Source organism: Siphateles boraxobius, unplaced genomic scaffold (genome assembly GCF_051911475.1).
Source record: "Siphateles boraxobius isolate OS27281-9 unplaced genomic scaffold, OSU_SipBor_1 15, whole genome shotgun sequence".
Taxonomy (NCBI): domain Eukaryota; kingdom Metazoa; phylum Chordata; class Actinopteri; order Cypriniformes; family Leuciscidae; genus Siphateles; species Siphateles boraxobius.
Window position 1 is genome coordinate 3,101,234 of NW_027508755.1, and position 23,282 is coordinate 3,124,515.

A 23,282-nucleotide genomic window follows, 5' to 3' on the forward strand; every position below is an offset into this window, starting at 1 on the left:
CAACTAAAAGTATGTTCTTATTGTAAGATTAGGAATAGGTTTTGGTTTATGGTTAACATTACTCAGTACTTATATAGTTGTAATAAATGTATAATTACACTGTAACAAGGACTAAGGGTTACACTTTATTTTAAGGTGTCATTGTTACAGTGTAATTTAATATATTAAAGTACTGAGTACTAATAACCAACTACATGTACTTACTATAGGGTTAAGATATGATTATGATTTGGTTGAGGGTTAGTTGCATATAATTATGCATAATTTACTGTTATTACTATGGTAAGTACATGTAACACATGTAACAAGGACACTGTGTTACCAAATAAACCGAACCAAAACTCACTGAATACCCTAGATCTGTACTTCTGAACAGGAAAAGCAGCACAGATGTCATGATGCCGCCACCTGCTGGTATTTATCATATACTGCGTATGAATTGTGTTCATATTTTTAATGAGCAACTGCAATCTGCAATCTTTTGAGGAGAAAAACAGCTCATCTCAGAGCGTATGTGACTGAATCAGATGAAGACAAAACGCAAAACACAACCACATCTGCTATAATATCTTTATTTCAGCATGATCTGGCTACCACTACAATGGTATCGACCTCCAGAAAATCAAAAAAGAAAAGAAAAGAAAGAAAATGGCACTCAACTAGTACAATACTGCTACACACAGTACACACATTTATAAAATGGAAACCAATATTCTCTATACACTAAAGTATATACATCTTTGATAAATTAAACCAATACTGCTTAGATTGAATATTTAGCGTGTAGAATAACTGCTGGACTGATAAAGAAGGGGTGACCGGAGAAACGCGAGCAGGCACTGGAGCATCCCGAGGACTTCAGGCTTCACGAACTGTTGTTAGGCACATTTACTCATTTTATGAGAAGCGTTTTATTCGGAGGTCTGGGTTAAAAGACCTCATGGAAAATAAAAACATTACCATCTGTTAATTACCGTCCCGTCTGTCTGAGAGGTAGTACCAATGCATGATATCCTTGTAATGACGATATCCCAGAATCCTTAGCTGGCCACCATTCATTGGTTCTGCTTATGTCTGTGAACGCTGCCAATATACTGCAGCAGCTTCACACATCACACTATATACGCATGCGTCATCTCCAGAAACGCTGGCGTCTGCCAAGAAAACAAACAAATGTTTTCCCTTTCCTTTTCTGTTGCAAATAATAGACGTTTCTTTAGAACATGTTATTTTTACAATTAAATACACAAATAAACCTCTGAGGACTAAGCCGCTTTTTGTGCACGATACAAAATGTAGAAAAACACTTATTGCCTGTACATTTCAAAGCACAAAGGAAATCTTCCTTTTTCTGACGCACGTAGGAACTTTCGTTTGGTTTTCCACATTCTGTCAGACCTGCTGATTTCAGATAATGCAAGTGCGCGCGTGTGCAAGAGAGACGAGAGGGATAGAGAGAGAGAGGAGAGAGAGAGAAACAGAAAGAGCGTATTTTGGTTAAGCACAAGGAAAAATTGTTCTCTTTGGGGGTTTCAAGGAAGTATTAGTGAGTTAAAAATCCCACTGACTTCCTTCTAACACACACACACACATACACACACACACACACACGCTTGAGCTGAGCAAGAAGACGTTTAAAAAGAGTGGTCTTGAAGTCGGGGGTTGTGTTTGACTCTTCACAGCTCAACTGTCTCCAGTAGTCCTGAAAGTGTAACACCTGAGCAGCTCTAGTGTCTCTTTATAGAGGACACCTTCTTCTTCCTCGCTGCCAGCATCTCGTAGAAAGGATCTCTGCTGATGGCCGCTCTGGAGATGAAGAGGAAGAATATTATGAAAAACTGCTCCATTAAGCTTTTTTCAGATGTGACCTTTCATGCAGTATGTAATATACTGTAGATGTTTGTGAATGTAAAAGGCCTGCAAAGTTTTAAAGATCAAATTGTACGACAAATAAAATTGTGTCTTAACAGAAAGAATCGATTCTGAACTGCTGAAAAGAGTCATCAGTAATTCCAGTCTTACTTCCTGCATAAGTTTGAAGGAAATTAGCATAAAGCTAGTCTATGTTCTTCTTTGGCTGCTGGTGAACAGCATCTACTTTAACCCTCAAAGAGCAGTGACTGGGTCATCTGACCAATCAGAGCAGAGTAGACCAATCACAACAGACTGGGTCATCTGACCAATCAGAGCAGAGTAGACCAATCACAACAGACTGGGTCATCTGACCAATCAGAGCAGAGTAGACCAATCACAACAGACTGGGTCAACTGACCAATCAGAGCAGAGTAGACCAATCACAACAGACTCGGTCATCTGACCAATCAGAGCAGAGTAGACCAATCACAACAGACTGGGTCATCTGACCAATCAGAACATGTAAACCTCTAGTAGGAGACCTCCAAAACAAAATTAAGATTTTTTAAAATAGCATAATAATAGGTTGGAGTTACAAAATAAACTTACATTTTCCAATGTAAAATGAATATTAAATATTGACATATATCAGAAAAAGAGAGTGGAGTGAAATGATTAACACCGCTATGTAGGAAATCGCTTGAATGGTACAATGATCAAATTATACAGTTTTGTGACTAGAAAAATATTTGCCTCCACAAATGTTGCAACTGACAAATCAGAAACAAGAGAGAGAGACTCCAGTGAACGGTGTCATAAAACAGGGATATTTAACAATTATCTGGACCTGACCCAAAATAAATATTCTGGATTATACTCAATATACTACAAACTCGCCCCTCAGTTTGTAAAAATGGCTGTGTGTAACCCAGAATCTGCCTGTAATCATCATATCCTGTGTGCAGACGAGTCACACTCACTTGATGCTGTTCATCCACTCGTCTTTCTCCTCGACGGTGGGAGCAGAGATGCGGTAGAACGTGTGATTGCCTTCGACCACGCGTCCATCAGCCTCTGTCTTGCACGCCTTGATCACCTGGTCCTTATTATCAGGGATGAAGAGCTCGAAGCAGTGCTGAGAAGCAAACACCAGCAGACCATCACATACATGACCACTAGGGGGAGACACTGTTTTCACAGTCAAGTGTAGGTAGGTACTTTTTATAATGTGTCTCTGTATCCGGACACCTGTGGCCCCCTATTCCCAATATAATATGAGGTCCCACTTTATATAAAGGGGTTTCAAGTATCATGGACTTACATTGAAAAATATGTACAATGTACTGATTGTGTTCAGGTTGTATTGTAAAACACTTGTGCTGCTATTAAGATGTGATACGGGTAAGGTTAGGATCAGGTGTGTGTGATACGGGTAAGGTTAGGATCAGGCGTGTGTGATACGGGTAAGGTTAGGATCAGGAGTGTGTGATACGGGTAAGGTTAGGGTCAGGTGTGTGTGATACGGGTAAGGTTAGGGTCAGGTGTGTGTGTGATACGGGTAAGGTTAGGGTCAGGTGTGTGTGATACGGGTAAGGTTAGGGTCATGTGTGTGTGATACGGGTAAGGTTAGGGTCAGGTGTGTGTGATACGGGTAAGGTTAGGGTCAGGTGTGTGTGATACGTGTAAGGTTAGGATCAGGTGTGTGTGACACGGGTAAGGTTAGGGTCAGGTGTGTGTGATACGGGTAAGGTTAGGGTCAGGTGTGTGTGATACGGGTAAGGTTAGGGTCAGGTGTGTGTGATACGGGTAAGGTTAGGGTCAGGTGTGTGTGATACGGGTAAGGTTAGGGTCAGGTGTGTGTGATACGGGTAAGGTTAGGGTCAGGTGTGTGTGATACTGGTAAGGTTAGGGTCAGGTGTGTGTGTGACACGGGTAAGGTTAGGGTCAGGTGTGTGTGATACGGGTAAGGTTAGGATCTGGTGTGTGTGATACGGGTAAGGTTAGGGTCAGGTGTGTGTGATACGGGTAAGGTTAGGATCAGGTGTGTGTGATACGGGTAAGGTTAGGGTCAGGTGTGTGTGATACGGGTAAGGTTAGGATCAGGTGTGTGTGATACTGGTAAGGTTAGGGTCAGGTGTGTGTGATACGGGTAAGGTTAGGATCAGGTGTGTGTGATACTGGTAAGGTTAGGATCAGATGTGTGTGATACTGGTAAGGTTAGGGTCAGGTGTGTGTGATACGGGTAAGGTTAGGATCAGGTGTGTGTGACACGGGTAAGTTTAGGGTCAGGTGTGTGTGATACGGGTAAGGTTAGGGTCAGGTGTGTGTGATACGGGTAAGGTTAGGATCAGGTGTGTGTGACATGGGTAAGGTTAGGGTCAGGTGTGTGTGACACGGGTAAGGTTAGGATCAGGTGTGTGTGATACGGGTAAGGTTAGGATCTGGTGTGTGTGATACGGGTAAGGTTAGGGTCAGGTGTGTGTGATACGGGTAAGGTTAGGATCAGGTGGTTGTGACACGGGTAAGGTTAGGATCAGGTGTGTGTGACACGGGCAAGGTTAGGATCAGGTGTGTGTGATACGGGTAAGGTTAGGGTCAGGTGTGTGTGTGACACGGGTAAGGTTAGGGTCAGGTGTGTGTGATACGGGTAAGGTTAGGATCTGGTGTGTGTGATACGGGTAAGGTTAGGGTCAGGTGTGTGTGATACGGGTAAGGTTAGGATCAGGTGTGTGTGATACGGGTAAGGTTAGGGTCAGGTGTGTGTGATACGGGTAAGGTTAGGATCAGGTGTGTGTGATACTGGTAAGGTTAGGGTCAGGTGTGTGTGATACGGGTAAGGTTAGGATCAGGTGTGTGTGATACTGGTAAGGTTAGGATCAGATGTGTGTGATACTGGTAAGGTTAGGGTCAGGTGTGTGTGATACGGGTAAGGTTAGGATCAGGTGTGTGTGACACGGGTAAGTTTAGGGTCAGGTGTGTGTGATACGGGTAAGGTTAGGGTCAGGTGTGTGTGATACGGGTAAGGTTAGGATCAGGTGTGTGTGACACGGGTAAGGTTAGGGTCAGGTGTGTGTGACACGGGTAAGGTTAGGATCAGGTGTGTGTGATACGGGTAAGGTTAGGATCTGGTGTGTGTGATACGGGTAAGGTTAGGGTCAGGTGTGTGTGATACGGGTAAGGTTAGGATCAGGTGGTTGTGACACGGGTAAGGTTAGGATCAGGTGTGTGTGACACGGGCAAGGTTAGGATCTGGTGTGTGTGATACGGGTAAGGTTAGGGTCAGGTGTGTGTGATACGGGTAAGGTTAGGATCAGGTGGTTGTGACACGGGTAAGGTTAGGGTCAGGTGTGTGTGATACGGGTAAGGTTAGGGGCTGGTGTGTGTGGTATTGGGTCGGTTTAAGGGTAGGTTAAGGTGTAAGGGAAGGGTCAACAGTGTAATTACAGCTTTAATTACATGCAGGTATTTTCAAAATAATAAGTACAATGTAAAAACCAGCATGTACACAATAAGTCCATTGTATCAAATTATTAGTTTCAATGTAAGTACATAGTACTTAAACCCACTTAATATAAAGTGGGACCTAATATGATTTACTGCTAGCACACTATAGTATTGTTACTGTATAATATTGTTTCACAGTGAAGTTAAGTGTAGAAGAGTGGTAGAATCAAGAAAATGCATTACTTTTTATAATGTGTCTCTGTATCCGGACATCTATTCCCAATATAATATGATTTAGGACACACTACTGCTAGCACGTTATAGTATGCATATTTTATTGGGATGTAAAGGTCATCATGCAAACATAGGGACTGATTCTGCAGATTCATCAAATTGTCCCCAGATAATCAGGAAGAGATTCTGGAGTTTATACTGCTGAAAAAGACGGTTTACCGGTTTCTTGTCCTCCACTTCACGAATGCTGAGGTTTTCCAGAGGGATGATGCCTCTTGGTTCTTTATCCTGCATGAAAAGAGACACGTTAGTTTATGTTTATCATAATTTCTTTAAAAAAATAAATTAAAAAAATTGGCTGATAGTGTGTGTGTGTTCATATTAGATCTGCAATATTCTGGATAAATTGAGAATCATGATTTTTTTTCTCTGCATTTCATTTCAACTGCATTAATTGCTGCAATCAATTTAAAAATGTTGAATTGATTTGAAGATTATTTAATGACTCACTCATAAAAACTTGTTTAATGGCTGGATGAATCGAAATCTCTCGAATGAATGCTTCAATGACAAATACATTGTTTCAACAGTTACTTGTCGCCACCTACTGGTGTAACATTATAATCGATATAATCGTTATTTGATGCATCATGTTACTTTCAAAAGGTGATTTCATCTATTTGAATCGCTACCATCCAAATCAGGGTTTATAACCGAACTATAAACTTTTATTCCAGTACTTCTGCGATAATATTAATACTTGAAACAGAAATAATGATACTGAGTGGTTGACCAGATTGATTGAGAGGCTGTTTCATATCTATACTGTAAACGATAAGTGCACTCTCTGGATCAGCCTGAACACAGATCTGAATGTTTGCTGGGATTTTGTCAAATGTTTAATGGACAGGAGAATCGTTGTCATTTAGGAATAAGATCACGTGGGTGTTTGAATTTGAATCGAGATCGCGATCTTTTAACGATTAATTGTGCAGCTCTAATATATATGTATATTTATTTTTTTTCTGTAAAAATCTAATTTTTAATGTTAATGTTTTAATCGTTACAATTTTTAATGTTTTTAAAAGAGGTCTCTTCTGCCAACCAAGGCTGCATTTATTTGATAAAAAAATAAACCAATAATAATATTGTTAAATATTTTTACAATTTAAAATAACTGTTTTCTATTTGAATATATTTTAGAATGTAATTTATTCCTGCGATGTAAAGCTGTATTTTCAGCATCATTACTACATTACATCACTACATGATCCTTCAGAAATCATTCTAATATGATGATTTGATGCTCAAGAAACATTTATTATGTTGAGAACATAATATTGATTTCACATAATACACAATAAACATAATACACAATGTTGAAAACAGTTGTATAAATTTGAAATGAACAGAAGATGAATAGAAAAGTTTAAAAGAACAGCATTTAATAATGAAATAGAACGCTTTTTAACAAACACTACCGTTCAAAAGCTTGGGGTCAGTAAGAATATTTATTTTTTGGGAAAAAATGAAAGATTAATACCTTTATTTAGCAAGTATGTATTACATTGGTGACAGTAAAGACAATTTTAATCTTACAAAAGATTCTATTTCAGATAAATGCTTTATATTCATCAAAGAATCAGAATTTTGTTTAACATAACGGTTTTCAACATTGATATATGTTGTAATAATAAATGTTTGTTGAACATGAAATCATCATATTAGAATGATTTCTGAAGGATCATGTGACACTGAAGACTGGAGTAATGATGCTGAACATTCAGCTTTGATCACAGGAATAAATTACATTTTACTATATATATAAAATGGAAAATACTTATTTGAAATTGTAATAATATTTAGCAATATTACAGTTTTCTTTGTATTTTTAATCAAATAAATGCAGCCTTGGTGAGCATAAGAGAATAAATAAATAAATAAATAAATAAATAAATAAATAAATAAATAAATAAATAAATAAATAAATAAATGGTTCAGGGCTCCTCCGCTTTGCGTCATGCCTAACAGCGCCCATCAGCCGTGACTTATTCACCATACAGCAATATATAAATATATATATCTATATATATTTTTCATATATATATATATATATATACACACACACACACACACATTATATATATATATATAGTCTTCAGACAACTGATCATAAATCACCTACTGAAAGCATGACATGTTTTTTCAGTACTTACAGTAGTGTACTCAAAGTAGTAAAGGCAGTTATCAGTGAGGATGAACCACCGTCTTTTCCAGGTTTTGACGCGTCCTCCTGAGGAACAGAAGAGGAGTGTTATTCTTCCGCACGCTGAGATGTGAGGCGAGCAGCTGAAGAGTTGAGCGGCAGAGGAGCAGACAGACAGACAGACGGATGAACAGACAATGAGCTCTTCTACAGCCACTCCACGTCCAATACGACCCAAGCACAGCATTCCTTCCCAGCAGCACACCATGCTCAAACCAGTCCATCAGTGACCCTCCACAACTATCACACGGCTGCCCTTCCTCTTAACCCCACTGACAGACCCCGATGAGGGACCAGAAATACATCACTTCAGCTCTCTATATGTGACCCTGGACCACAAAACCAGTCACATGGGTCCATTTTTTGAAATTAAGATTTATACATCACCTGAAAGCTGAATAAATACGCTTCCATTGATGTATGGTTTGTTAGGAAAGGACAATATTTGGGCGAGATACAACTATTTGAAAATCTAGAATCTGAGGATGCAAAAAAGTCGAAACATTGCCTTTAAAGTTGTGCATTTATGTTCGCGATTGTCCTGCATCCACTCACAAAAATAAATGTTTTATATATTTACGGTAGGAAATTTACAAAAAAATATCCTACTTAACTTAATATCGTACTGATTTTTGGCATAAAAGAAAAATCGATAAGTTTGACCCATACAATGTATTGTTAGCTATTACCACACATATACCCGTGTGATTTATGACTGGTTTTGTGGTGCAGGGTCACATATGGTGATTAGCAGACTATGTTAGTAATCTGCTATCAGGTTGAGCTCATTTTCCCACGTCCCTCTCTATAGGAACCACAAGGTAAACACAGGGGTCAGTGACCCGAGGATGACCTTTGACCTCTGACGGGAAACCTGATCACAGGGGCAAAGGAGATAACTTTACAATTAATAGACCGTATAGTGCAACCAAAAACACTTTTAACTAACTGTGTGTCAGGGTTGTTGATGCAAAACATGCCCATTGGCATTTGTTTAATAATTTATTAATCATAACAAAATAAAAAAGGAGGGAAAAAAGAATAATATACATGGGAAGGTATATTCCCATGTATTCAGCATTTCCTTTTCACATTTGCTGATTTTGCAGTAAAAGTACTGTACAGATATCATATGAAGTATCTCAATGAATATGAGCTCATAAAATCTGCATTCATAATGACTATAAAATAATTAGCAAAATGCTGCCTGTCGCGATTATTGATTATTCGTCTGATTGCGGTTATTTAATCTTATTGCAAATATTTGAGATGATAGTGCAGTTTAAACTTCAGTCACATTTTGCAATTCAAATAATGTACATTTTAGCAAAAAATATTCAAAATATTATTCTGAAGGATCATGTGACCGACCGGCTGCTGAAAATTTCAGCGTTGCCATTACACCAATTAATTACATTTTAAAATATATCAAAATGGAAAATACCTATTTGAAATTGTAATAACATTTTATTATTTGCCTGTATTTTTGATCAAATAAACACAGCCTTGGTGAATTATTATATTATATAAGTCGTATTATATTTGGAGAAATTTTTAACTTTCTAAATATTATTTTCACAGCAGTAAATCAATTTTTATGGGCCTATTTAAATAAATGTTTCCAAGTAAAAAATATTGTAAAAACCATCAGCACAAAATTGATGATTGTGACAGGCCGAATGTTATTTAAATGAGTTTCCGATGTGATCCGGCACGGCACACAAAAGCAGGGCATGTTGACCAGCCTAAAGCTGTCCTGATCCTGATCCTCCTGCACTGTATCCCAGTCCTGGCATGAGCGGCACACACACACACACACACACACACACACACACACACACACACACACAGATCAGAGCTCAGTCTCTGAGCAAGCTGATTGGCTGAGTTATGAATGATCACTCCGGTTTACTAGTCACATCTCTCACGAGACAACAGGAAGCTGCGGCAATCACATGTCTTTGGATCTTTTACATTTTTTAATATTATAATCACACTTTAGATTAGGGTGAAATTCTCACTATTAACTACGACTTTTGCATCAATAAACTCCAAATACCATATTAATAGTTAGTGAGGTAGTTGTTAAGTTCAGGTATTGGTTCAGATTAAGGGATGTAGAATATGATCATGCAGAATATTGCATTAATAGGTGCTTTATAAGTACTGATACACAGCCAATATCCTAGTAATATGCATGATAATAAGCAACTTGTTAATAGTGAGAATTGGACCCTAAACTAAAGTGCTACTGAATGTATTATATGAATGCTGGTGTAAATGAAATGGAACACTTTAGATTCGGTTTTACACACACACACACGCGCGCACACACACACACGCTTTACGTAGAGCATGAACAATAGCAGTCTTTGGTCCAGGTGCAGTTTTCTGGCTCAGTTTAAACGGATCAAACACCACTTGAAATGTTCACTAGTCCAGCCATTAGCAGTGAAATGATTGAACGTCATGTTTAAAGGAAGTGTTCACACAGAAATGAAATCAAACCCCTTCCTTCTTCCATAAAACACAAAAGAGGATGTTTTGAAGAAAGTCCAAGCTGCTCTTTTCCATACAAATGGGGGTGGGCGATATGAGCAAAAACCTATATTACGATATCAGTAATTTTATTTCACTATAACGTTATATATATCAAGATACAGTTATTTTGTCTGAAATAAGATTGTGACATCAGAATTTTAGATACAATTGAAATTACATAATTTTTGACACCAATTCGCCGCACAAAATAATATTAGTCTAACTAATGTGAGTAGAAGTTTACTGACGACAAGTAAACAGTCAGAAAGAAAATATGAACAAAGAAACTGATACAAATATAAATATAACAGAAAAAAAAACTATACAAATTAAATAAATTGTGCTAAAAGTTTTTCAGGAATATCAAAAATATGAAATTAAGGATAGTGAATAAATCAAGTGTAAATTAAAAACCTGCATAGTCTTTTCTGTATAAATTAAAGCTACAAAAGTCATTCAGTCAATTTGTATTTTTGTTTAATTAACATTATTTTTGAATAACATAAACGGACATCATGTTTATTAGGCTGCTGTCACTTTAAGACTGAACGCACAGATCTAATGAATTGACACAGTATATGTTTACGTTTAGGACACTCACCAAAACGGGCATTTTGACATGATTTTTTTGTGTATCTGCCCGTTTAAGAACGATAAGACGCACACGAGCTGATAGTTCACGAGTATTAAACTAATCTGAATGGTTTAAAATCGCTTGAATGTTTAAACTGGCAAGGCTTAAAAATGCATGCGGATAAAAAGATGATAAAACTTTCATGACGGCACAGCACTGCAAGCTCACATTAAAGTTTTACCGTCTACCAAAATATCACCCACCCCTACTTCCAATGACTCTGAATAAGGACAGATGCTGTTCATTGCATTTATAATAGTGTGTTCCACAGGAGAAAGTCATAGGAGTTTTGGTGAGGAAACAATGACAGAATTTTTCATTTCTGGGTGAACTTCGCTTTAATCTTGTATGTTTCATTTTCTTCTTTTGCTGTTTTTATTGGTGTTTGTTGGGCTCCGTTCAGACTGAGAGGAAGCAGAAAATACTGCAGCTCCCAAAGTGGAAATAACACGAGAGAGAGAGAGAGAGAGAGAGAGAGAGAGAGAGAGAGAGAGAGAGAGAGAGAGAGAGAGACAGAGAGAGAGGGAGAGGGAGAGATAGAGAGAGAGAGGGAGAGAGAGGGAGAGAGAGGGAGGGAGAGAGAGAGAGAGAGAGAGAGAGAGAGAGAGGGAGGGAGAGGGAGAGGGAGGGAGAGGGAGGGAGGGAGAGAGAGAGAGAGAGAGGGAGAGGGAGAGAGAGAGAGAGAGAGAGAGAGAGCGCGTTTCGAACACCACAGCAAACAGAGAGAGGTGTTCTTCGATACACTGGCCACAAAATCAAACCCCAAGCACCCGCCACCATACAGAGACAGGGCGGCACGTGGACGAATCGCTGATTCGATGGATAAAACGAGCCGTCAGACAAACAAATGAAGGAACATGTAAAAACTAGCGTAAACTCATGGAAAGACGAACCCCATGGGAAATAATGGCCCTACAGTGGCTAATAACAGAAACAGGGGACAGGAAGCAAGGCTTGATCACCAAAAGCACCTGAGAGCGGAGAGATGAGCGATTGTTTGGGAAGAACAGGTGTACATACCTCCTGAGGGAAAGACAACAGCCAAAATCATGGGAACAAACAAACAAATGAGGAAGAAAAGGAAACAAAATAATTAAATTAAATAGGAAATCATACTCCCCACACGCTGCCTCTCTGATCAAAGAATTACAGAGGAACGCTCCAAAAATAAAACAGGGAATCAAAGTACAAGTGCACACTAGTATCAGCACACATTCAGTTCACAATTCATTTCCTGTCCGTTCTTTTCAGAACCTTTTAGGCCTGGTCTATAATAATAAGCATGTAGTACATCAATAAATAATCTCCTTAGTTATGATTCTTAATTCAGATCCTTGTTCAGTAAATCCGAAAATATTGGCCTTGGATTTAAAAAGGTTGAGAACTGCAGCACTAAAGGCAAACTTCATTCATTAGCCTATATTGCATTCATAAGACAACTTATTCTTATGAACAATTTTAATGAAAGTTATTACAGTAATCAATTTACTCGTGATAACAGTCAATGTAGCAGATGCTAATCTTCAATAAATTGTTACACGAACAAATCAGAATAATTCAAATAACTGTAGTGCGTTTACAGCTGCTAAGCAAAGTACCAACTTGGCGCATGAACATAGAAGGATGTGTGTTTATCGCATTTTACAGTATTCATTGATTCACTTATAATGAGTATAATTCAAGACTTTGTAATGTATTATACTCATTAGCGGTGTAACCATGAATATTAAGTATTATACAGAAATTCCTGAAACCTGTTCATGACAAATTCGCAGATTACAAAGGGGAACTAGAGTATTACGAACAAGTTTATGAATAGACTTATAATACTTTAATAGAGAGTGTTCATCTAAAAGTGCAGTTTCTCTTACACCTCATGACAGCGACAGCTTGAGATATTGATCTGATGTGCTTAAACTCATGCAGATGATTCACTGCGATCATGAAGTGTTATTACTGTGTTATTACGTTCACATGACGTGAGAAGAGAGTGATCCATCAAGTGCTACTGTATAGTGTGTGAGGATCAATGGATGAGTGTGTATGTGTCAGTCTTAAATCTCACTCTCAGAGCGTGTGATTGGACAGGTAACTTCTCATTGAAATGTAGGTGTCGCGCTGCACGATCGTCACACACGTGACACAGCGCTCATGTAGTCCCACTCACCCAGTTTGAGCAGCCAGCCCTCTCTGTCCGGGTTAAAGAAGGTGTGCGTCAAGTCATTGCCGTCATCCTCTGGGATTTTGAAGGGCTCGTTCTTGATGCTGTCATACAGGTTCTGTAGGAGTCAAAGCAAAAGACTATGAAGCTTAAAAGATAAACTAACACACACACACACTCCACCTACAGAACGGCCAAATATCCTTATAAGGAGAGCCAGATAACACTATATAGTGCATGTAAAAAAGTTATTCATTGTTGGACAATGTCATCTAGTCTATAAAGTGGGTCCAGCCATGGGTTACTTACTATTTCCCACTTTCTGCCCATATATATATATATATATATATACATATATAGTCAAACTAATATGTTAACCTATTCAGTGATTACATTTTTATAATTTCCAATGTCACATTAGAAACATTCATCAATCACACAATCTATACATCGCTATTGGACTATTCCTGTAAATAAAGTAATTAACACTTTATTCTAAACATGTTTTCTTTCATTCCCTGCTATTCTGTTCTGCTCATTCTTGCCATTTATTACTCTTGCATTTTAGTAATTTAATCATGTCATTTAATTTAATTTACGTCCTCAATTATACCTGATGGGCGAACAAAGAAAGATTAGAGAAAGACAAATTAGAAAAAGTAGACCTTTGAATATCAGACTTTCACGGCGTAAATCTCAGAATCATTTTCACAAATCAGTTTTCAGACCATACAATGCAAATGCAAAAATGAAAACCAGATTGTTTTTTGGTTACATTATCAATGGATATTTGCCTTTTTCTCCCCTTTTTTTTTTTTTTTTTTACTTTTGTGCCATGTAGAACGTCTAGCAGAACGGGACGGCTCACGAACAGTAGCGCTGGCCAAGATCCTTCAAGGGAATCTAGAATAACGATAAATATACAACCAAGCGAAAATATATAAACAAATAAGCATTATTATTACATTTATTTTGACCGGTTTTTAGCTTTCGTTTGTAATATATCTATATTGCTGCAAGTCAAGAGCACTATGATTTATTTCGATTCACTATTAAATGGCAAATTGGCTTGCAATTAAATCACAATGAATAAGTCAATAATTAAATACAAACAAGCTGGGCAATGTGCCAAACGTAGCCAGTTATTTCTGATTATTTATTGAAAATAAATACATAATTAGTGCTCTTGACTTGCAGCACTATAGCTATATGATATAGCCTCATCCGCGGAGAACTGACGCTATTATAATGAACAGAGTTCTACAACTGTGCTTGATTTAGGAGTATTTTACGGGAATGAGAAGCTAAAGTTAAAACATCTGCATCTTTACTGTATAAATATTGTATTACAAATGAGAGCTAAAAACCTAACCAAAAAAAGCTTATTTTGTTGTATATTTTCGCTTGGTAGTCTTTTTGTCATTCATTCCAGATTCATTCTATCGTGGTTGTACTGTACCGTGCAAAATGAACAAGGGTATAAGGCATGTTAATATAATAAAATAAAGTAAGAACAAATAAGTAGGTAAATACAAACAAGGGCAATGAGCCAAATCAGTACCCAGACCACCGGGATTTCACTTTCCCGGCTACTCCGAGACTGCCTTGTAATTTAGCAGTTAGACTATTAATAATACAATGATGGCATTTCAGGTGAAAAAGGTCGTCCTCCTCAACACGCATGCAGAGTAAATGAAGCTATACATCAATGAAATGATAGTAAGTCAGTCCACGGCCACACCCCTGAGCTATTGGTGCCGCCCACGGCGCAAATTACCAGACGAAAAATGGAAAAATAGAAAATCGGTTAGATTTCGTTTAATAAAATGTTTGTTTCTTAAGTCACAATTTAGAAAACGTATCTATTGATGTACAAGTGCACGAAAAAAATGAACAATAAATGTCTGGTTTTAATTTTTCATTTGCATTGTACGGTCTGAAAACTGAATTGTGAAGTGTTACACGGACCGTGCAGTAAGCGATTTCTAAGAAGCGCTGTTGAAAGTGAATCGGGGATAAGGGACGAAGATAACATACAGCGCTACAACAATAACACAAACACAAGAATATAAATGCATCTGCAGACAGAAGCAGAAGTGAGGAGACAGACCCTGAGCAGGTCCTCTGGCAGATCTCCTCCTTCATTAATGCCTCTGTTCATGGAGATGAAGCGCTCGACTGGGGGCTTGTCCTTCACGTTTGGGTTGTGAAGGCTGGTGTTCAGCATGATGATGGCGAAGGACAAAATGTAGCATGTGTCTGCAAAAACAAAAAGCAGTTCGTTACAACCATCCACACTGACATTGATTCTGATTCAGCATTTTCAAACAGAGGCAAACTGACTATTTAAAAATGTCATGCTCATAACTCGAACGAATGTGGAGTTACAGAGGGTGGTCGTGACAAGAACGTCCCGGACGGAAGAGAGTCTAATACATCTACAGGAAAAAGGCCAAAGAGAGAACTTAAAATGTGTGCATATGTGCAGGATATTTACATACTGCCAGCATTACACAATAAAAGTTGATGCCATTTGCCAGGAAACTTTCATTTAACTATATTTACATGTGTTGCAAATATCGCCTACTGGTAAATGACATTTATTTAAAGACAAATGCATTATTCACAGTGTCTAATACGATATTTCAGCTCTCAATTTCAATATTACTAGGGAAAGCAGTATTGGTGAAACAATGCTCGTGTTTCTTGGAAATGTTATTAATACAGGTTTAAAGGTGCAGTCAATTTCGACTAGCGGTCAAATTAAAAACATCGGAGACAGTGGTTTCTCCCACCTCCTGCTCCTCAGACCGGACGGCGCTCACACGGGTCGCCAGTTTGAGACACGCAACAGGAATGAGCGCAATGGACAATGGGTTCAGTATCACAGACCAAAACTAACATTCCAGACATTCAGCGTGGAAACACACATCTCACAGTAAAATAACTGGCTGTACAAGTGTTTTTCAGAGAAACGAGTATCTGAACGTAGCATGTTTCCTCAATATATGCAAACATATTATGGCATTTTTATGCTTTAGTAGCACCTTTAAACACTGAACACAGAGTACGGCGTAAAGCAGACCCACCTGTGGACTGAAAGACCCCCGGGTTGCACTGGCAGTAGCGCTGGGCAAACGCCTCCATCATTCGGTCTATCTTCTGTGCCTCGCCAGGAAGCCTGAAACTCCAGAGGAACTGCCTGTGTGGAGACCAACATGATGATATTAGCTCTGACCACACAGGAGGAGGATATTTGCCAACACTTTACAATAAGGCTCATTAGTTAACATTAGTTAATGTATTAACTAACATAATGAGCAATACATTTGTTACAGTATTTATTCATCTTTGTTAATAATAATACAGCGGTTCATTGTTTGTTCATGTTAGTTCACAGTGCATTTACTTTGTTAACAAATACAACCTTTGATTTTACTAATGTACAGTAAATGTTGAAATTAATATCAACTAAGATTAATAAATTCTGAAGAAGTATTGTTCATTCTTATTTCATGTTAACTAAGGTAGTTAACTAATGAAGCTTATTGTAAAGTGTTACCAAATATTTCTAATCACAGCTGATATCACACATTACACTGGAAATGAAAGGTCAAGTTGAAGACACTAAATTGAAGGATATTGTACCCAATGCGGTTTGTGTTGGTTGAATAATGAACACTGTGGCAAACGTATTAAACCGTTCGTAAACATTTCCACACAGTACACATACTGCATATTATTAATAACACAGTTATTTAACAACTACAACTTTTACCTGAGAGCCTGAACCAGGTTCAAATCAGTGAACTCATGCAACTCCACAAAAGCATGAAGGACCTGGAGATTCAACTCATCCCTGTTGAACAAAGTGGAAATGAGAGCAAGTGGTAAGTATCATGCAGCAGACACTTTCATCCAAACATCTTAATCTCAGTTCACACCAATGATGAATGATAACTATGAAGATAACTGCAACGATAATTATAATAGCATTCACACCAACGGACGATAACTTTCTGTTTAGTATAAGCGCAAGCTGTAGTTTTGTCGACTGTCGCTTTAAATGTTCGAGCTGTTTAAAGCAGGATGGATTCTGATTGGCTGTCAATGTTTTATTATTCATCAGCTAGGGGGGGGGGGATTGGGGTCAATCTAAAAAGTGATTCTGGTGATATAGTTTCTCTGTCCCATTATTGTTAGATGTGGTGTAGATGATCTTTAAAATTTTATCTTTAACATTATCGCTCATGCTATGAATGGGCCTTTATTGGAGTAACAGAAGATTAAAGGGATAGTTCACTCAAAAAATGCTGTCATCAATTACTCAAGTCGTTCCAAACCCATAAGACGTTAGTTCATCATTTATTTACCATATCATAGTATTGAGAGAAATAATCTATATTCATGAAGAATAGATTAAATTTAGGCTTTTACTCACATAAACATTCGTCAACACACACACACACACACACACACACACACACACACACACACACACACACACACACACACACACACACACACACACACACACACACACAGACAGACAGACAGACAGAATATAGATAATTTCTCTTCAACAGTTTTGCATTAAATCACTCTATTCATATGGATTACTTTTTCAATGTCGTCATGAACATTTTGAAACTTGAAAGTTTTGGTAGAATTAACAGAAAGCTCTCATATTGCATAAAAAATATCTTCATTTGGGTTTTGAAGATGAACAAAAGTCTGACAGGTTTGGAACGACATGAGGCTGGGTAAATGACGACCATTTAACTTTTTTAGTGAACTGTACCTTTAAGGAATAATTCACCAACAAATTAATATTCTGTCATTTTTTTAACCACACTTGTGTCATTATATGGCTTTCTCTTTTCCATGCAACACAAAATGAGCATTTTGAATAATTACTGCCCTTTTACACGCAATAAGGATGTAGGGGAGGTCTATAGGTGCGTCCCAATTCACATACTTATGCACGATTCATGATGTTTTTAAGTACAAATAGTGCGAGTAGTGTGTTCACTGAAAATCCAAAAAAGAATAGGTGCACTTTAAATACCCGGATGATGCACTGAATTAACGGAAAACTGGACACTTCATGCACTCGACTGTCACAACTTTAAGTACGTAGCGTAGGGGGAGGGGCATCAGACTCCGATGTTGAGTGACAAAATTACCTTATAAAATGAATACACTACACAGATGAGTACATAGTGCATAAGTGCGTCATTTGGGATGCAGCTTAAGACTAACTCGAGACAAAGTGGATGTGAGATCATTCAGCACTGCATCGTTTTTCGAAACCATGACACTCTCTGCAAGCGGAGGATGTGATATCCCTCACGGGGAATGAGGGCGATCTCGTCCTCTCTACACACTTTCCCGGTGATCTGGTGACAGTCCACTCACGGGACAAAGCACTGCAGACCCCCTCCCTAACAGAGGAGCTGAAGTGCTCAGAGACAATCTGATCTGCGGTCATAGAAAGCTCTGCTTTTTCCTGAGCCACACCCAGACCGAGGAAGAACAGAAAACAAGGAGGCGGAGGCAACAAAACCCAGGATGAGATCGAGAGAGAGAGAGAGAGAAAAAAAAGGAAATCTTGTGCAGACACGACCAAGTCACTAGGTGTTGCCCAGTGAACTATAATAACACGCCTCAGTTTCAGTCCTGTTTGAGTCAGCATTCCTTACATATGAAGAGTCTAATGAGCTTAGAGCCCGGATAAACGAGTAATCAAAGACAGATGCAGATGGGATTTACAGAACAATTCACTTTATCCTGTTTCTCAGCAAATTACAGTGGGAAGATGATACTGGTTTCCAGGAATTAATCAGAAGGGCCAGTTGATAGCATTAGATCCCTTTAATGGGACCCCCCCCCCTGTTTCCATCCTCAGAAGTCGGTTTTTTACATGATATGCATTTTGGTGATTCCAACATAATGGGCACTTTATAATATTTTATTGATTAATTAGATAGTATTTAGATAGCAATGCAAATGTACAACACCAAAGTACTGGACTGACATATAAACTTTGAAGACACTTCTGGTAGGGTTAAAGTAAAGTAGGGTTACATCAACCAATGCTCGGCAAAACTTATGAAAATCCAGTCATTTCAATTGAAATATTTGCAATTTGGAATTTCCCGTAATGGCATCTCTTCACACATTTCACATCCTGTTCGTGTTTTTCATGCACACTCGCATGACGCGCTGACCAACAGAAAGGTGCTTGGCTTGAAAGTGACTTGTGTAAGTAGTGCTACTCTCCTGAAAGTAGATGATAGACCTTTTTGTCTGCGATATTCACTGATATTTCACTAATGTGATCATGCCTTAAAGAACCAAAAGTTACAAAGCACTTAGAAATCCCTAAAACCTGAAAAAATTAGCATGAATTCAAAATTTTTTGAAATATTTATAATTGCACTTATTGCAATACAATAATAATAATATCACTATAACTTCTGCTTTATAGGCCTGTGACCCCAATCGCCACCACCAAATCATGAGCTGGAGGCACTATTTGTAGAAGATGATGTCAGTCTGGAGCACCTGTGTCCGTGTGAACCGCCCTTTATCTGGCCCAGCGGATGTGCACTAATAATCTCTCACACACACACACACACACACACACACACACACACACACACACACACACACACACACACACACACACACACACACACACACACACACACACACACCTCTCTCCTAGGTAGTCTCCTATTGCAGTCTTGTTAAGACCTTCACCCTTGTAGAGGAACCGTGCAATGTCTTCACTGGTGTTCTTCAGAAGGTCGTTTTCAATGAGGAACTGGATACCCTGCAAACACACACGTTCAAGGTGTTTAGCCTCTAAGACAAATGATACACATAATTCATGCAGTGAATATGCTTTAATAGACTGCTTAATCACCTTTTTGGGGTCCATGTTGAATTTCTTACGGCCCATTGCCACTTGTTTGTTCCTTTGCATGTTTTTCCTGCAGGGACAATGATCAGTAGATTATAAAAATAACTCCTGATGTTTATTTTTTTATACCCTTTTACAAAAGACGTCATAAGGTTTGTTTCAGATGCTTCATAATCTCCAGCTGATGAACCCAAAATTGAAACAACTACTGCCTTGAACAAAGAGGTTTTGTGGAATACAAATGGGATTGGGAATAGCAATTTGGTTCTCATTTTGAACAAAACTAACTAAAATGCACTGACAGTTGTCTGGGAATCCTCTACTGTGACTTAAATTTACTTGAATAGTTGAAGAGATTCCAATCAAATAGGATGAGTTGACATTCAAGAAGATGGTGAAGCTAGACGCTAAGATGCTAGGCAGATTAGACCTCACAGAGTGACACATCAGTGTGAAGCTAGACACTAAGATGCTAGGCAGATTTGACCTCACAGAGTGACATCAGTGTAAATGAAGTGTGTATGAGCAGTGTGTGAGGGGACGTCTACTCACCTCTCCTCGACGGAACCCAGGTTCTCGATCTCACTGGTCACTTCGGCTATCTCATCCTTCAGACGCTGTGGTGAGAGGACAAGAGACGGTTCAAATAACACAAGACTCCAGAGATAATAACGCCACACCATAGTGGGCAATACAGATGAGATGAAACAACAACACACACGTGTCTGGAGTTGTGTTGTGAGTGAAACAGTAACCCAGTAACCCAAACAAGAAACACTGTGACCTAAGTGATATTTTTCAGCAGCAAGTAATTGTCATACAACTGTTGCATACGCGCGTCTCATCATATCCGTAAATAGAGAAAAGTTGATCCGGTTTTACGTGAGATTGGTTGACATGGAGCTACAGAATCTCTAACCTGGGGAATCACCCATTTAAAAAACAAAACAAAATGCTGAACAGAGGAGAGTCTGCTGGTAAAAAGAGATTGTGACAGAGCTCGTAATAAAACAAGAATCAACATAAGCTTGGGTTTTCAGAGATGGCGAGAGTGCCGTGGACTTAAAGGTGCATTGTGTAATATTTCTGAGGATCTATTGACAGAAATGCAATATAAGATCCATAACAATGTTTTCAGTGGTGTATAAACCATGTAGACCTTGCATAATGAACCGTTATTTTTTTATTACCTTAGAATGAGACATTTATATCTCCATAACCGCGGGCGCCCTATGGAGGTCGACATATTGTGTCTTCATGTTTCTAGCGTAGCCGACAGCGAACACACAGCGCTACAGAGCGCGTTTCCTCACTACCTTGAAAAAGAAGTTTTCAGTGGTGTATAAAGACCTTACTTAATGAACCGTTATATTTGTATTACCTTAGAATGAGCAGTTTCTATCTTCATACACCCCGGGTTCCCTTACATTGAAATACACCGACATGTTTCTACAGTAGCCCTAAACGGACAAATGCTTTCCTTACTATGTTGCTCTTCCTGCAAGGAAGCAAGCTTAGTTCAGCGAATAAAACACTGACACAATGATGAACAGGTAACAATAATGTTCGCAACAACATATAGTTTTACTGAATAATTAAGTAAACATAATTGCTTAATTTATCCTTGTAAAGAAACGTCATTGCTGAACTGCTACTCTCTGCCGTCTCAGACGATGACATATTTTCCTGTCGGCCACCGTAACTTTTGTTGGTTGAAATTCGTAACCTCGCCACTAGATGTCGCTAAAAATCACACACTGCACCTTTAAGGAAGTGCAATGTCTATTAATGTGTTTAGCTACAGTAAAATCTTTAGCTAGTCAGTGGTTTTATATCTTTTAATCCTAGAAGTGAATGTTTTATGAGTAGGATAATTTCTCTCTCTTTTTTAGTTATGAAAGAGCCAAGGTCTACTACAAGAGAGAGTACAGTGGCACTCTCTGCATGTGTCCTGTCCCACCTCTCGAGGCCTGACATTAACGGCTCAAATCTAATTCCAGTGGATGAATCATTTGCTCTCGACTGCTCTGTTTGCTATACATGACATTAAAGCAGGACAACTGGAGAACGGCCCCAAAGTAAAGACTACAACACTGGATTATTTGACCATGTCTTTGGAGAGATCAATGGTTTTAGGACACAGGGACAATAGGACACTGTCTCTTCTGCCAAGAGTTTAGTGAGGGTCTGGAGCAGGGCTGGTCCTGAGGTCACACAATGAAGAGTTTTCCCTCCTCATATTCATTTTCAGCTGTACGGTGGTGAAGTCTGCTCTCGAGTGTTTGTCAAGCTCAAGTTATTTTTCCTGTTTGTAATTCACTAGCAAAGAAAAGCCTGTTTTTGTTTTCCCCAAACCAGAGAAAACCCACATCCACAGACGTTTGTCCTCCCAAAGGAAAACTGCTTTTGTCAGAAGACCTCAAGATGTAGAAATTCAGTTTGCAAAGGGGAGGGAAGTTTCCTTAAATTTGTTAACAATATAAACAGAGTGTGCTAGTAATTTATACATCCCCATGGAAAACTACAGGAATTTTAAGTAAGTATATAGTATACTGGAGGTCAGTGTACTGACAGATCAAATCCATTTGACAGTGTTTTAGTAGTAGAGCTGAAAGAGATCAGTGTTGGGCTCATGTGTGAGAGTCCTTTCCTAAACAATTCCTCCCTGTTCCTGTCAGCTTGAGTCATTTCCTTTTTGGACTAACTGTGATCATACTTATTATATTACGAGTCAAATTATTATACCACAAATATCTTTAGATTCCTGAAGTTATTATAATTTTTATTATCATCATTTCAGAATAAAACATTTTCACATATTTTATAGCAGCTGTAGGATACGATTAAATAATGATATTTATTTACTAAAAATCTAAAAAACTAAGAATCTAGAATCTAAAAAACTAATGATTTATTTTATTTAATTTTTTTGTTTATTTCAGTTTTGTTTTTATATTTCTTTTTTACTGTACATTTTTATCTATAATGTGCTTCATACAAAGTGATTAAATAAAAATATATATATTTTAATATCTAAATTAAAATATAGATTTTTTCAATAATTTTTAAAATCGTTATATAGCAACTGCAGGGCTCCAGACTAACATCTGAGAGCAGTAGTATCACCGGTGCCACTAAATTCAACACATGGTGGCACCAGCACCTGACTTTTAAATTTTTTTAATCATAAAATCAATTTAATAAAAATTTGCATTAATAA

At 38.2% G+C, this 23,282-nt stretch overlaps 1 protein-coding gene across 5 annotated transcripts in view; it reads right to left on the minus strand.

The window, feature by feature from the left end:
* Positions 1-556: 556 nt before the first annotated feature.
* Positions 557-23,282, minus strand: part of cyth1a (cytohesin 1a) — a 64,374-nt gene continuing 41,648 nt past the window's right edge. For 3 of the 5 annotated variants that reach the window (XM_077230650.1, XM_077230651.1, XM_077230653.1), the window contains exons 3-13: positions 20,615-20,679; positions 20,066-20,132; positions 19,854-19,972; positions 16,913-16,993; positions 16,224-16,336; positions 15,245-15,393; positions 13,141-13,252; positions 7,749-7,825; positions 5,752-5,820; positions 2,835-2,989; positions 557-1,806 (exon numbers count right to left, since the gene is read on the minus strand). In XM_077230650.1, coding sequence (XP_077086765.1) covers positions 1,728-1,806; positions 2,835-2,989; positions 5,752-5,820; positions 7,749-7,825; positions 13,141-13,252; positions 15,245-15,393; positions 16,224-16,336; positions 16,913-16,993; positions 19,854-19,972; positions 20,066-20,132; positions 20,615-20,679 — 1,086 coding nt within the window. In that variant the 3' untranslated portion in view covers positions 557-1,727. Of the gene's footprint in view, positions 1,807-2,830; positions 2,990-5,751; positions 5,821-7,748; positions 7,828-13,139; positions 13,253-15,244; positions 15,394-16,223; positions 16,337-16,912; positions 16,994-19,853; positions 19,973-20,065; positions 20,133-20,614; positions 20,680-23,282 lie in introns of those variants that run through there. The other 2 variants (XM_077230654.1, XM_077230652.1) reach the window with 2 other exon arrangements.